This window comes from Barbus barbus (assembly GCF_936440315.1).
Source record: "Barbus barbus genome assembly, chromosome: 26".
NCBI lineage: Eukaryota > Metazoa > Chordata > Actinopteri > Cypriniformes > Cyprinidae > Barbus > Barbus barbus.
In genome coordinates this window covers 12,115,824-12,129,930 of record NC_136754.1, presented here as the reverse complement: position 1 = coordinate 12,129,930, position 14,107 = coordinate 12,115,824, and the positions used below count along the sequence as shown (strand labels likewise).

General features: G+C 38.1%; 1 protein-coding gene across 2 annotated transcripts in view; it reads left to right on the top strand.

Annotated features, from left to right (window-relative positions):
- slc6a9 (solute carrier family 6 member 9) overlaps window positions 1-13,346 on the top strand; it is a 51,347-nt gene extending 38,001 nt beyond the window's left edge. For both annotated transcript variants that reach the window (XM_079378585.1, XM_079378584.1), the window contains 12 exons: window positions 2,240-2,396; window positions 4,751-4,882; window positions 5,748-6,018; window positions 7,239-7,371; window positions 7,630-7,764; window positions 7,850-7,953; window positions 8,221-8,458; window positions 8,968-9,102; window positions 9,195-9,294; window positions 9,392-9,492; window positions 9,598-9,768; window positions 11,053-13,346. In XM_079378585.1, the coding sequence (XP_079234711.1) occupies window positions 2,240-2,396; window positions 4,751-4,882; window positions 5,748-6,018; window positions 7,239-7,371; window positions 7,630-7,764; window positions 7,850-7,953; window positions 8,221-8,458; window positions 8,968-9,102; window positions 9,195-9,294; window positions 9,392-9,492; window positions 9,598-9,768; window positions 11,053-11,277 (1,902 nt within the window). In that variant the 3' untranslated portion in view covers window positions 11,278-13,346. The remainder of the gene's footprint in view (window positions 1-2,239; window positions 2,397-4,750; window positions 4,883-5,747; window positions 6,019-7,238; window positions 7,372-7,629; window positions 7,765-7,849; window positions 7,954-8,220; window positions 8,459-8,967; window positions 9,103-9,194; window positions 9,295-9,391; window positions 9,493-9,597; window positions 9,769-11,052) is intronic.
- Window positions 13,347-14,107: the final 761 nt, after the last annotated feature.

The window sequence follows — 14,107 nt, the reverse complement described above, 5'->3', positions numbered from 1 at the left end:
CCAATCAGCTTGTGCCAAGTCATTTAATGCTGTGAATACCATCAGTTAAAAACTCATCAGTCTGCACCATCTAGAGTTTCATGAAAGAAAGACTTTATATCTTTAAAAGTCGGTTCATCTTGCAGGTGTTCTGACCTCAAGGATCCCACCTGTTTTAGTCTACTCTGAATTTCCTCCTTTTTCTCATCTCAGGTGCCCAGCTGCTAAACTTCACCCAGTCTCAGGTCAAAAGCAGACTTAACCTATGTGTCCACTGATGCAGAATAAATCTCTTCAATACTCTCTTTAAATACAGTAGCGTGGCAGTATTTGCTTACATTACATGGTCAAAAACCTGATTAATTTGCAATTATGATTGCATTAATTTGCAACAATCCATCAGAAATTACAGGATACTTTCAATTGTTTATGACAGATGTCACTGCCTTAACCTTACAGTGTTTGGTTGCCACACAACCAGTTTGCATTAAGTTGAGTGTTTCTCATTGTTTTGACACTCTCACCTCTCGTTCTGCTTTGCTGTCAGTCCCACAATCCCCTGCGCAAGTCTGTTACTCAGCTCCTGTAGAGAATGAATTGAAAATGCCTCCTCAGCTTCACTCAATCTGCTTTAGTGGACTTGTAGAGTTAGACCGTTGCAGGTTCAAGAATAAGTGATAGTTGTGTATTCTAGGGTCTATTCACTAGGGTTTTTGTGTTCTTGTTCAAGAAATGTTGCATTGTTTAATGCTTAACAAAATGAATATTTCATTTGGGCTGAAAGGCAATCTTTGGATTATTGTTCATTTTGCTGATGCACATGTGTCTGTGTGATCCTGCGGGAAGCAATGGCCCAGGGAGCTCAGACTCAGATGCTGCATTGAGTCTAGGTGTGTGTATGTGTGTGTTTAGTGCCTTGTGTAACCTGAAGCAAACCTTAAATACCTTAAATAAAAAACGCAGGAGTACCATTACAGCTGACACTCTTGCTGCCATTAAAAATATTACAACACAGTTATACAGCCAGCTCAAAATCTTTTTATATTTAGGCACTCAGCATATCACAGCAGTGGTACTTCGTCTAAAGAGTTTCTAATTATTTTTAATTATTACATATGCAATTATTAACTCACATTAAGTGACCATTTCACATGATGAAAATGAAGTTACAATTGTCAGAATTAAGTCACAGTTATACTTGAAGAAAAGGATGAAACTCTATCAGTTTACAATTACAATATCTAAACATAGTTAGTTGTCAACTAAGCATTTGTAAAGCAAAATTGCTCACTAGAATCATCAAATGCAGCCTGGATTCATCCTAGAGCTGCAGGGAAGATCGCAAGCATGGGCGCTGAATGTTCATCTCCCGCAGCGTGCTCACTGTGCGGACAGAGCGCATGCTTAGATCAGATCGTGAGCTTGCCTTAGAGGTCAACATGAAGAGTATCTGATGAGAGCAGATGGAGAGAGTAAACTTTAAATCAGGCTGACAAGACCAAATGTTTGTCTTGTGCACATGACGGTGATTTCAGTTCACATCAAGTGCACTCCAGCACGCTCAATGAGCCCTCAACAGTGTTTGCATGCAATTTAGGAGTTTTCTCAAAATTCACACAAACTTTCTGACATGTGACTAAATTCTTACTTTCTTGTAGTTGTCTTCTTGTAACACATTTTTATTGGTAGAGAGCTATAGAAAGTGGTGGGACCAGAGTTATGAATTGACAACCCAAACCCAAACTTGCATCATCATGGGAGCTCCATATGTTGGAGGCATGTGCAGTATCACTTCACCATGGCATTAACGTTCTTGTTTAATTTTGGTTTTGATAATGCAGTTAACTTGTGTCATGCTGAATTTAACCTGAAACCATTTTATAAGAATTTATGTATGCATTTTTTAATGACTTGGATGACCATATAATACAAAAATGCAGTTTAGGGAGTTAACTTGGTTAACTTGGGGAGGTCCGAAAAATGATCAAAAAAATAAATAAAACCACAATCAGTCACAGCAGCTAAAATATACTTTCACATTCATTCATAAATATTAACCTGGAATCTTGATGTTGATTGAACACAGTTCATGAGCATATTATGCATCAAATATCCTCTTACTTCATTTTTTTTTTTTTTTTTTTTTTTTTAAGATTCTGTTTTGTGAGTGCTTATTGTAAACAACATTTGTTTACTTCTGACTCATGAGAGCGATTTTCATCTGAAATTTTCATTTCATTCATACGTATGTCTGTTTCAGAATGGAGCAGTTCCAGGAGAGCCAGTAAAGAAAGATGAAAACTCCAGAAGGGGAAACTGGGGCAACCAGATTGAGTTTGTCCTCACCAGTGTTGGCTACGCAGTGGGGCTGGGAAACGTCTGGAGGTTTCCTTACCTCTGCTACAGGAATGGAGGAGGTGACCATTTTTTACTTTATTCTTCTCCCAAAATCTATCTTGTCTTTCTTTCTGTGCTTTTCTTGCATGGTTTAGCATTTTACAATTTCTTGCTAGATTCCTAAAATAGAATAAGTTCATTGTTTTTCATGCAAGTCTGAAAGTCTATGGATGTAATCGAAAGTAAAATTGATGGTATTTAGGGTTTTGTTTTTGTAAGTCACAGCACTGGGTCCTTTCCAAATTCTTTGCTCCCTTAAAAGGGTACTCATTTGGTATCAAGTCTCATAACACACCTCACTTAAAATAGACCAGGCTAGAGTAAGCAAGGGTCTCTAGCAGCAGGTCCCCAATGACCTGGCCCGGAAACCACAATCTCATATTCCTAGAGCTGCCTCTAATCAGAAGCCCTACCCTGAATTAGCCCAGAATTCAAATAAGTAACCGAACTCCAGGCTCTTTAAACAAGGATGAATTATGGTCCTGTAAGGCCACAGGGCATCAGAACCTTTTTTTGAACTATTTGTGCCCGCCCTGGACAAGCCTGCTGAGTAAAGAAAACGCTGTACTATTCAAACATCAGTTATTATTTATTTACCCTTGCATTGCGAAAAAGCGGAGATCTGTTTCCTCCAGGTTGTGGGCGGCGCATCAATCTGAAAGGAGGCGGGGTGGAGTTACGAGCTCTTTTTAACGATTGGCATTGGTTAAACATATTTAAAACCCTCTGATTTAAAATAATAATGACGAATTATAATACAGATATGAAGTATGGATAATTTTTCATGGCACACCTGACTGGGCTAAGGCAGGGCCGGTGCCAAGGGGGGGCATTCGCGGGCTGTGCCCCCCCCAAACGAGTTACTGTGCTCCCACTTTCTATCCTCTCCCCTCCTTGCTGAACGTGATCGATTTCAAAAGCGAAAGTGAAACCAATAAACAGCGCACATATGAAAGCGATTGCATGCTTTAGCGAGCATCAGCGACTGCACGCCGGATTGCCCACGGGCTCTACTCCACCCTTGTCTGTAAAGGGGTCATCGGATGCAAAATGCACTTTACAAGTTGTTTGAACATAAATATGTGTTGGAAGTGTGTGTACACAATCCTATAATGATAAAAAATCCCTGTTTTAAAATCCTCTTTCTCAAATCAGGCTGTTCTGAGATTCCTGTCAGAATTACGTAGTTCTGTACAGACCGCTCCCACGATAGTTGATCGACAAGGCCGTTTTACCTTAAACCTGCCTGAGTGAGCTGAGAGCTGTCCGACATTGTGTCGACTCTGGTGCAGGGGAAGACAAGAATGTCTCTGATAAAGCGATTGAAGTATTTAGTTATTGGATGTAATAATGAATATAGCAGTCGTCATTTACTCCCGATATCTGAGGACGCAGAGGATTAACGTTACTTTCGTCTTGAAGGGAATGCTATGATCCCCGATCTGCCTAAAGGCGTATATGTTCGCGTGAATCATTCGTGATCCAGCTTCATCTACAGAAGAAGTGAGTAAAAGGGTTTGCAAATCGCCTTTCCTAATAGCGTGCCAGTTTCGCGGCTAAAGCAAACAGCACTGCTCATCTCCCCACGGAAGAAAGGGTGGGGCCAGCAGAGCTCATTAACATGTAAAGCAAGAATGGCTTGATGTAAACAGAGCTGATTTTTTACACTACCATTGAGAAATTTTAACCAAAGTATGTCATAGACTTTTCATTAAGACTCATATCAACTTGTGTAAAATGGGCATCCGATGACCCCTTTAAAGCCCGGTACACACCAAGCCGACGGTCGGCCGTCGGACAGTTTTTGTTCGTCGGCCGACTAAGTATTCTCAGTGTGTTGGCTGAAGTTGGTCCTCATCGGCTTTTTTCCGGCCAATTCGACATGTTGAATCGGCGTCAGAGCTCATCTGATCATTCTGATTGGCTGTTCAGCTGGCGAACCAGTGCACGAGAAAGGCGCAGAACGGACGTGTAACTTGCCCTTCGGATGTTGAGCATCAGCTTGGTTTGTCAGGGCAGCTTTGGACCCAGACACTGCCGACGTGAGCTGACCCCGCAGTCTGATTTCGTTGCCAGTAGTTCGTCGGCTTGGTGTGGCTTAAAACACTCAAAGCAATGAATCCACGTTCCATTCCATTATGCAGTTGAAATGCAGCTCGTCCAATCAAATTAGATCTGTTGTGTAACATTAGGTGTTACTCGCTTATGTGCGGAAACATTATGGAACGCTATAATTGAAAATAGTCATTTTTAAACTACTTTTGTTTCTTACTATTTATGCAAATAAGAACACCTACTTGTCTGCCTTAACTAGAAGACTAATGTGTCAGGATAAAATATGTTATGTAACTCTGTGAGTGTTTGTGTATCACAGGTGCCTTCATGTTCCCATACTTCATCATGTTGGTGTTTTGTGGCATCCCTCTGTTCTTCCTGGAGCTCTCCTTTGGGCAGTTTACCTCCCTCGGGTGCCTGGGAGTCTGGAAGGTCAGCCCCATGTTTAAAGGTAAGCATGAGGCCGTTAAAGGAGGTGTGAGAACAAAAAATATTTAAATGAAAACTGAAAAGTCACAGATAAATCTATGTGGGTTGGTTTGCCCTTTGTATGTATGGCATGACCTGTTTTACATTATTAAACTAGTAATTATTTTTAAACATATACTCGTACAATGTTTTCTTCACCTCAGGGTGGCTTGCAATATCTAAACACTCCTCACAAACTCAAGAGGTGGTCTGAGTTCGGTTTAAAATTGTGCCATGTGAATGATAAATATAAATGCACCAGTTTCACTGTCATAATTTCTTCAAGTCCAAACATTTTTACTTTTATAATAGATATCCGTTAAATTAGTAGTCATTGTGGCAAACATTTTCTGAAGACAAAAAGCTGATTAATTTTCTCGAATAATTAAATTTTGTATAATATTTTGTATGAGAATAAATAGAAGATGAACAGAAAAAACTTCACAGCTAGCTTTTCCTATAATTGTTTGGGTCACTCACTGAATTAATTAATTTAGTTTAGTTTAGTTTCAGTTTGTTTTGTTTAGTGGGTTTTAGTATTTCTACTGCCACCAGATCATGTTTAATTCATGAAAATAGACACCACCTATTGGTTGGTATGTTTTGCACATACTGTTAAAATTGGGAAATGCAGAATATGCTTAAATGCTTTATTGTATTGCAAAGCAATATTTTAATATTTGTCAAAATAATCGATCATGCAATCTTAATATACATTTTTGTGTTCACTGTTGTTGTTATTTTTGATGTTACATTACGGGTTTCTCAGATGAGTCTATTGCTTTCTGGGTATTCAAAGCTAAATATCCTTTAACGTATTGTCATTTGGTTGTTCTCTTTCCTTCAAGGTGTTGGCTATGGAATGATGGTGGTCTCTACCTACATTGGAATTTACTACAATGTGGTGATTTGCATTGCATTTTATTACTTCTTCATGTCCATGACAAACCTGCTGCCCTGGACGTACTGTAACAACCCCTGGAACACTCCTGACTGCGCTGGAGTGATGGGCACTCCACGAGCTAATGCCACCTTCGCCAATGTGTCCGCTGTCGTGTCAGGGATGACTGAGATAGTCAACCGCACTAAAAGGACCAGTCCTAGTGAAGAGTACTGGAGGTAAATGCACACCTTTATGGCTCGATTTATCTATGGATCTTACTGTAGTAATTATAATTATAATTACATATAAAAATTGTCTAAAGGTAAAACTTTTTTTTTTTTTTATATATATTATGAATCATTAATAAAATAAAATAAACTATATTATAGTTTTTTGTAAGTTACATTGCATGACATTTCAAAACCTAAAATTAACATTGCCTTGTCTAAAAAGGCTTCTTGGATATTTTAAAAGATTTTTAAGAGACTTATTGAGCTGGTACTCTCTATGATGTAATTTCCAGTTTTTCTGCATGTTGATTGGACCACGTAACTTTGATTGGGCAAATACTTTTCAAATATTAATAAGTAGTGCAGTATTTGTTAATATATCATTTTCTTAAGACATAAGTAGTATAATAAATAATAATTATTAATAACATTTTGACTTTATGCCCTCTAAAAATATTCAAATTAATTTTAATACCGAAATTAAAATAATCTTCTCATAGTAGAGACATTTTTGTATGTATTTTTAAATAAATGAACAGGACAAAAAATAAGTGTCACTGAATTCTGTATATGTATATACACAAATATAAATGCTAGCAAGAAAAGATCCAGAGAGTTGAATCTCAAGATAATTATATAGTCAATCCATTTTTCATCAGTTCGGAAAATTCATGACAGATTGATGGTTGAAAGCTGGTAATTAATACATGTTTGCAGAAGTCGTGCATTTTGTCTTGATGTTTGGATCTTTGTGCACTGGACTTGACAGATGTGTTTGTTGAATGATGTTTGAACACCATGTAGGATGACATAACACAACAATGGGAAAGAAAGGCACAGAATGTTTTCTTTTTCCAAGAGTGTGATTGTGATTGTATGTGGTTTGGAATGAATGCTTCACTTTACTGCCTGTGGTCAGAGAATACAAGGCTTTGACCATGAGATGTTTGTGGACAGTTTAACATCTTTTATAAATGGTTTGTGCCCTATGGACTGTGTTGTCCCTGTGGTATGAAAGACCTTCTTGTTCCTGCCTTCTGTAAACTCATTCATTGTGTGGTGGATGAGGTTGTTTTTGATGCTCTAATGCATTTAACCTAAAAGCAAGCTCCGACAAAATATTAATACTTAGATTAGCATGATAAATTTGATGAGTGAATTGTTTATGCTTTGTATTACATCCTGCAGTCTCTCACACCCCTCTTTTTCTGGTTTTGCCCTCTCAGGAACTATGTGCTGAATATCTCTGATGGTATTGGGAACTTCGGTGAGGTGCGTCTACCTATACTGGGCTGTCTGGCTGTGTCATGGGTGGTTGTGTTCCTCTGCCTCATTCGAGGAGTCAAGTCATCAGGCAAGGTGAGTTGAACATCCATTCCTGCAACATAATATTAAAATGTGAATATTAGATAAAAAACTTTGGCAACTAGCTGAGAAAAATAAAGAATTAATAAACAAAAGTGAAAGCTGAATAGAATCTGATATTAAAATAATTAAAAATGTAAAAATAAAAGCTTATTCAAAATAATATAACACTGAAATAGCGCTGCTTACCATACCTACATGTATTTTTTTAGGTTTTTTTAAATTGAGTTTTAATTTTATATCTTTCTTCAGGTGGTATATTTCACAGCAACCTTCCCTTATGTGGTGCTGACCATTCTCTTCATTAGAGGAATCACTCTGGAAGGAGCCGTCAGTGGTATCAAATACTATTTGACCCCTCAGTGGGAGAAAATTCTAGATGCCAAGGTCAGTACATTATACAACAGTACATACTGTAGCTGCAAGTGATCACTGATTTTATGTTTATAATAACATATTTTGTGTTCTGCAGGTATGGGGGGATGCTGCCTCTCAGATTTTCTATTCACTGGGCTGCGCCTGGGGTGGGCTTATCACCATGGCATCATATAACAAGTTCCACAATAACTGTTTTAGGTAATAAACATTTTATCCCTTTATTTTTTCTGCTTCTGTGTCATTTTAAAACATTAGACTTTAAGTATTGTGCATTTGAGTATGGTGAGTGCTTGATGACATGCATGCATTACTCTGTAGCACCCCCATGTGGCTGCTACTGATAAATGCATAGACCTTCTAACTTGTATTATGTGAAATGAAGGAATGAAAGAATTTCAGTTCAAATTGTGATATGACTGCAAACTTACTAATAATTATAACATTTATTTGTCTGTTTTCAAACAGAGACAGTATCATCATCAGTGTAACAAACTGTGCCACCAGTGTGTACGCTGGCTTTGTTATTTTCTCCATCCTGGGATTCATGGCTAATCATCTGGGGGTGGATGTGTCAGAGGTGGCTGATCATGGGCCAGGCCTGGCATTTGTGGCCTACCCGGAGGCCCTAACATTGCTGCCCATATCACCACTCTGGTCCTTGCTGTTCTTCTTTATGCTAATTTTATTGGGCCTTGGTACTCAGGTATTTTTATTTGTCCTTCTTTTCTTTACTGCAGATTTCTGCAATGACACTACAGATCAAAAGTGTGGAATTGGTTAGAAGTTTTTTTTTAAGGATTCTCTAATGAACAAAATAAAGTAAAACTAGGAATATGGTGAAATATTATTACAATTTAAAATAATAAAATAAATGTAAATACTGTCTTACTGACACCAAGCATTTGAACAGTAGTAATTCAGCCTGGACCACTTATAGGACTCTATTCAAACTTTACTTTAGATCATTTCAACATTTGGTCTTATACTTTTTAAGGATTTTAAGATTAAAGTATGATCTCTTCAGATCTTTTCCCCCTTCTCCTTTTATGTATATTTTTATTTAGTGGTTTTTTTTTGTATAATTTTACCTACACATTTCACCTTACTTGCTTTACCAGCACTAGTATTTATTTTAGTAAATTTCCTGTTTAACTAGTAGTTCATGGAAAAAAAGTGATATACAATTTATTTTCTTTCTGTTCAATGTTGTAGTTTTGTCTACTGGAGACTCTGGTGACGGCTGTAGTAGATGAGATTGGAACTGATTGGATTATCAAAAATAAGACCTATGTCACACTGGGAGTCGCTATAATAGGATTCCTCCTGGGAGTGCCGCTGACCACACGGGTGAGTAACAAAAACGCACTCGAGCAAACAAAACAAGACACACATCCTTAATCCATGGATTGACTTCATCTATTATGCTGTGTGTGTTTTAGGCAGGAATATACTGGTTGCTGCTTATGGACAACTACGCTGCCAGTTTCTCTCTGGTCGTCATCTCTTGCATTATGTGCATCTGTATAATGTATGTCTATGGTGAGTCCTCCAAGTCACTTTCTACATGTTCTATTTAAAGGCCACAGTAGCTGGATGTACACTGAGGTGTTCATTTCAATGTTGTGTTCCCACCTAGGCCACAAGAACTATTTTAAAGATGTGGAGATGATGCTAGGCTTCCCTCCTCCAATCTTCTTCAGGATCTGCTGGAAATATGTGTCGCCTTTCATTATCACTGTGAGTGACAGTATGTTTTAGGTTTTTCTGATTCAGTTTTTCCCCCTGAATCAGGTTTCTCCATATCACTCAATCTAATCCTTTTTTGTCTCTGTCTCTTCACAGTTTATTCTGTTTTTCACCGTGATACAGTACAAGCCTATTACCTATAATGACTATGTATACCCCAACTGGTCATTGATCATTGGGTTTGCCATGGCTTTATCTTCAGTCATCTGTATACCTATCTATGCTCTGTTCAAGATTGCTGTGTCTGAAGGATCCACATTTTTAGAGGTAAGATTCCACCTTAAGAGTTGTCATCGGCACCTTAAAGGGATAGTTCACCCAAAAAAGAAAATTCTGTCATTAATTACTCACCCTCATGTCGTTCCAAACACATAAGATCTACGTTCATCTTCAGAACACAAATTAAGATATTTTTGATGAAACACGAACTTTCTTACCCTGCATAGACAGCAATGCAGCTGACACATTCAAGGCCCAGAAAGGTAGTATAAGGACATTGTTAAAATATGAGAATACTTTTTGTGCGCAAAGAAACCAAAAATAACGTCTTTATTCAACAATTTTTTCTCTTCTGTGCCAGTCTCTGCAATGCGTTTACGAGAGTACCACAATGCATGCTTGTGATGCTGATGACGTAGGAGACGGCATTCTGACATAGAACCTGGATGCACTGCGCCTTGTTTACAAGCAGAAGATGATGCACACTGTACATAAAACATGTCTTCATAAACATGTCTGAAGATTTCGACAGAGAGGATGACTTGCAATGTTTTTGCCCAGCCTTACTTATTTGAACCAGGATATACAGACGATGAACTAAGAGAGATAGACGTTCTACATCAGAACGACGGCTCCTGTGTCAGCAGCACCACATGCATGTCGAAAAGACTTGCATGGGAAAAAAAGAAATTCTTGAAAAAAGTCATTATTTTTGTTTTCTTTGCGCACAAAAATGATTCTTGTAGCTTCATAAAATTACAGTTGAACCACTGATGTCACATGCACTATTTTAACAATGTCCTTACTGCCTTTCTGGGCCTTGAATGTGGTAGTTGCGTTGGTGTCTATAGAGGGTCAGAAAGCTCTCAGATTTCATCAAAAATATCTTAATTTGTGTTCCGAAGATGAACGAAAGGTCAGGCGGATTTGGAACGACATGAGGGTAATTAATGACAGAACTGTCATGTTTGGGTGAACTATTCCTTTAAAACGTGCTTCTGCACTTGTTGCAATGTATTGTACTATCTACCTATCTATGTTTTGTTTATTCTGGATGTTTTGTACAGACATAACTTTATTTTCTTTACTATTTTGGAAAATGTCGGAACAGCCAGTGCATTAAGCCACCTATAGTATTGGAGTAAATTTCCTCTTTGTTCATTCCATTGAATATCTGGTCTGCTTTTTACTTTGTTCTTGGTTTAAATATGCCTTAAGAAAAAAGTTAATCATGGTAACAACTACTATTTTCCTGAAAAATTATCTAGTTTTAACTTAAAATATGTAAATCCTACATCAAAACAGTTGATAAATTGACTCTTACCTCTGCAGCGTTTGAAGAACTCCGTGAAGCCTGACCCAGACTGGGGCCCGGCTCTGCAGGAGCACCGCAAGGGCCGATACGCCACTACAGGCCCCGAGTCAGTGGAGGTGTGCCCTCTCAAAGAAGACCTGAAGGACGAGGGTAAAGAGAAACTCAAGGAGAAAGAAGATGAGATCGGTTTGACCATCCCAGGAAGCAACGGCTCCACATTAAACCCCTCACCAAGCGCATAGAGGAGCCCCTCCCCACCCTCCCCCCAGGACGGTTCCCATTCCCACACTGCGGGACAGGCCACTCTCGCTGGAGTCCTTTACATATTGTAAGGGCTTTATGAAATCTAACCTCTAGAGAAATTGGTTGTCATCCAAAACCTTTTTCTTTTTGTTCACATAATTTAATACTGCAGTTTTTTTTAAAAGACATGAAAAAAGACATACACGTTGCAAAAAAGTTTGCATACACGCAGTGTGTATATAGCGCATTGTACAATATTTTCACTCTGTGTTGAGTAGTCTGGAAATGTGACTGTAGCGGCAGCAGGAGCTACAGTGGGACTTGGCTCGTGTGTATAGTGGCGGCAGTGCTGGTCAGGTTTAATAGCTGAAGACCAAATATTCTTTGTGGCAATGTTGTAATGGCACTGTTAAATGGAGTGTTATTTTCAGCTTCTGTTTTGTACCCATTTTCTTGTTTGGGGACCATCTCATTCACAAGCCAATATGGGGTTTTTAAGGGCCAATGTTGGTGTCTGAGAGAATGGTGGCTGAGGATCAATGTAATGCCAGTTTATGATATAATGCATGTTAAATGACCTTTTAACACCGTAATAACTCAAAATCCACCTAAAACTACAAAACAGAACATGTGTATTATCCATTGACTAGATTTCCAGTAAAATGGCTGATACCGATAAATAAGCATAGGCCAAGAGAATATGAACTTTGTTTCCATTTAAGTGAGAGCACAAATACAAAACAAAGGATATTTGGTCTTAAGCTCTTACTGACTGAGGTATCTGGACCGAGGCATATAACTTCTCAAGCCCATTCTCAGGGTTACACACAATTTGCTTTTTTGCAAAACATTTTCCAACACCTTGAGGTGATTTATTGCTGATGTTGAGTGTTTGACATGAAGGAGAGGGGTTTTCATGTGGGAACTTCCACATGAAAGGGCAAATCTGTCTAGTCTTCCGGGCATCTCGAGCCGAGGCATCTCCTGAGCGAGGGGACCGTGTGTGCGATAACAGAAGCAGCTAGTTCTTCATTAGATTCAGTACTGTAGTATGCACACTAACCCCGCTCAACATGTTACCAAAAACATGTGCACAGACCTGTGTTCTGATTTAGTTATGTTTGTTTGTGTGTATTTTTTGTTGTCTGTGCGTTAAGAGAACATTGAAACGTAAACATAGCATAGGTGAAAAATCACTGTGGTTAGTTATTGAAATCGTTGGGGAAGTTAGCTTTTTTGGCCTAATATTTTAAAACAACATTAAATAGACTTGCTAGACAAATAAAAGGCCAAATTGTCCAATTTTCATGATAGAAACCACAGCATTTTATGGTAATGTGGTGCATTCTGTTTCATTTTGGTTTTGTAGAGAGGGGATATACTGGTATGGAGAATTTTGGTCATGTTGGTATTGGCTAGATGCTGCATATCACATCATTCCAGTGATGTTTCAACAAGGCCCCCATTACTTATGATGCATACGGTTGTAGTGGCACATATACATGGATGAAGAGTCCTGGTTACACTGTGAATTTGTCTGGGATGTTGCCAGACGCCTTTTAACAGGGAGTCTGGCAATGCAGCTGCTAATGTGCTGATGCATCATATATTGAGACTTCTGATTAAACAGTGAATCTCTGTATATAGTCAAGTCAAAATAGTTTATTTGGTATTTCTCTCCTGTGTTGTGCCAGGAGAAATGCAATATGTAACGTGCTCTATCATTTTGAGTCAGAATGAGGCAAAGAAATGCTTTATTGCAGCTTTTATTAAATTTAATTATGAAATTCCAACATGTCATTTTGATATCATAGATCGCTAAAGCTGCCTCAGTTTAAAGGCAGCATGGAGCACAAGCAAACTGATCGTCTCTTTTTCTTTACTACTAGTTATAGCACAAAAAAAAAACAATTGAACATCAGAAGGTATGTTGAAAGATGCAGTACAACTTACTAAATTTGTCGTCTCTTATGTAATCATGTTTCAGTTGCAGAAAGACGTGAATGAAACAGCTTGAATGAAACCTGACGTTACATTTACCTCAGGAAAGTCATTCAGTGTCCATTGCAAAAAAAAAAAAAAAAACCTTTGAAAAGTGCATATTAGTAAAATCATAAATATATGCACTGTAAACACATTACATTTTACTTAAGATGTAATTGATGTCTTATTTAAAGTAAGCTTGGATAAATCTCCAGATTCTATCAAAAAAATGAGATGTCAAATTAGATGTTTTTATGACAGCACCATTTCATTAGATTTCCGCAACGGATCATAAATAATTATGTTTTGGAAAGTTTTTTTATATTTGTTTGAGATTGTTCTTTAACTGTTTCTGGGCCAAAATGACTCAAAATGATGGAGAAGGTCACAGATAAAGTCGGTATTCAAAAACCTGATGGCATAATAGTCTACGTCATTGTTATTGTACATTTTATTAATCTTTGCATGAAGGTATGATATATATATACATATATTTTTAAGATTTTATCCAAAAATATACAAAACACAATCTAACTTTAAGAAGTAGGGAAAAAAGAGAGAAGAATAAAAGTAACCCTGCTGCCTAACAGGAGGTATCGGACACTCAGGGGAGTAGTTAGAGGTTCATTGGTCTTAGCACAACCATACCTGCAGGTCACAAACTCTAGCTTTTCCTCTGTTAGACAGTTAGTGCAGTAGATTAGAGCAGCAGTTTAGGTGTCGTGAGACTAACAGCACTTTTATTTACTGGTTCACTTTAGCTGACTACATGCGCAGTAGTACAGTATGATTAATCGCTGTTGGAAATGTGAATGCACAAGATTGAAGCCCTCTCATTTTTCCGAT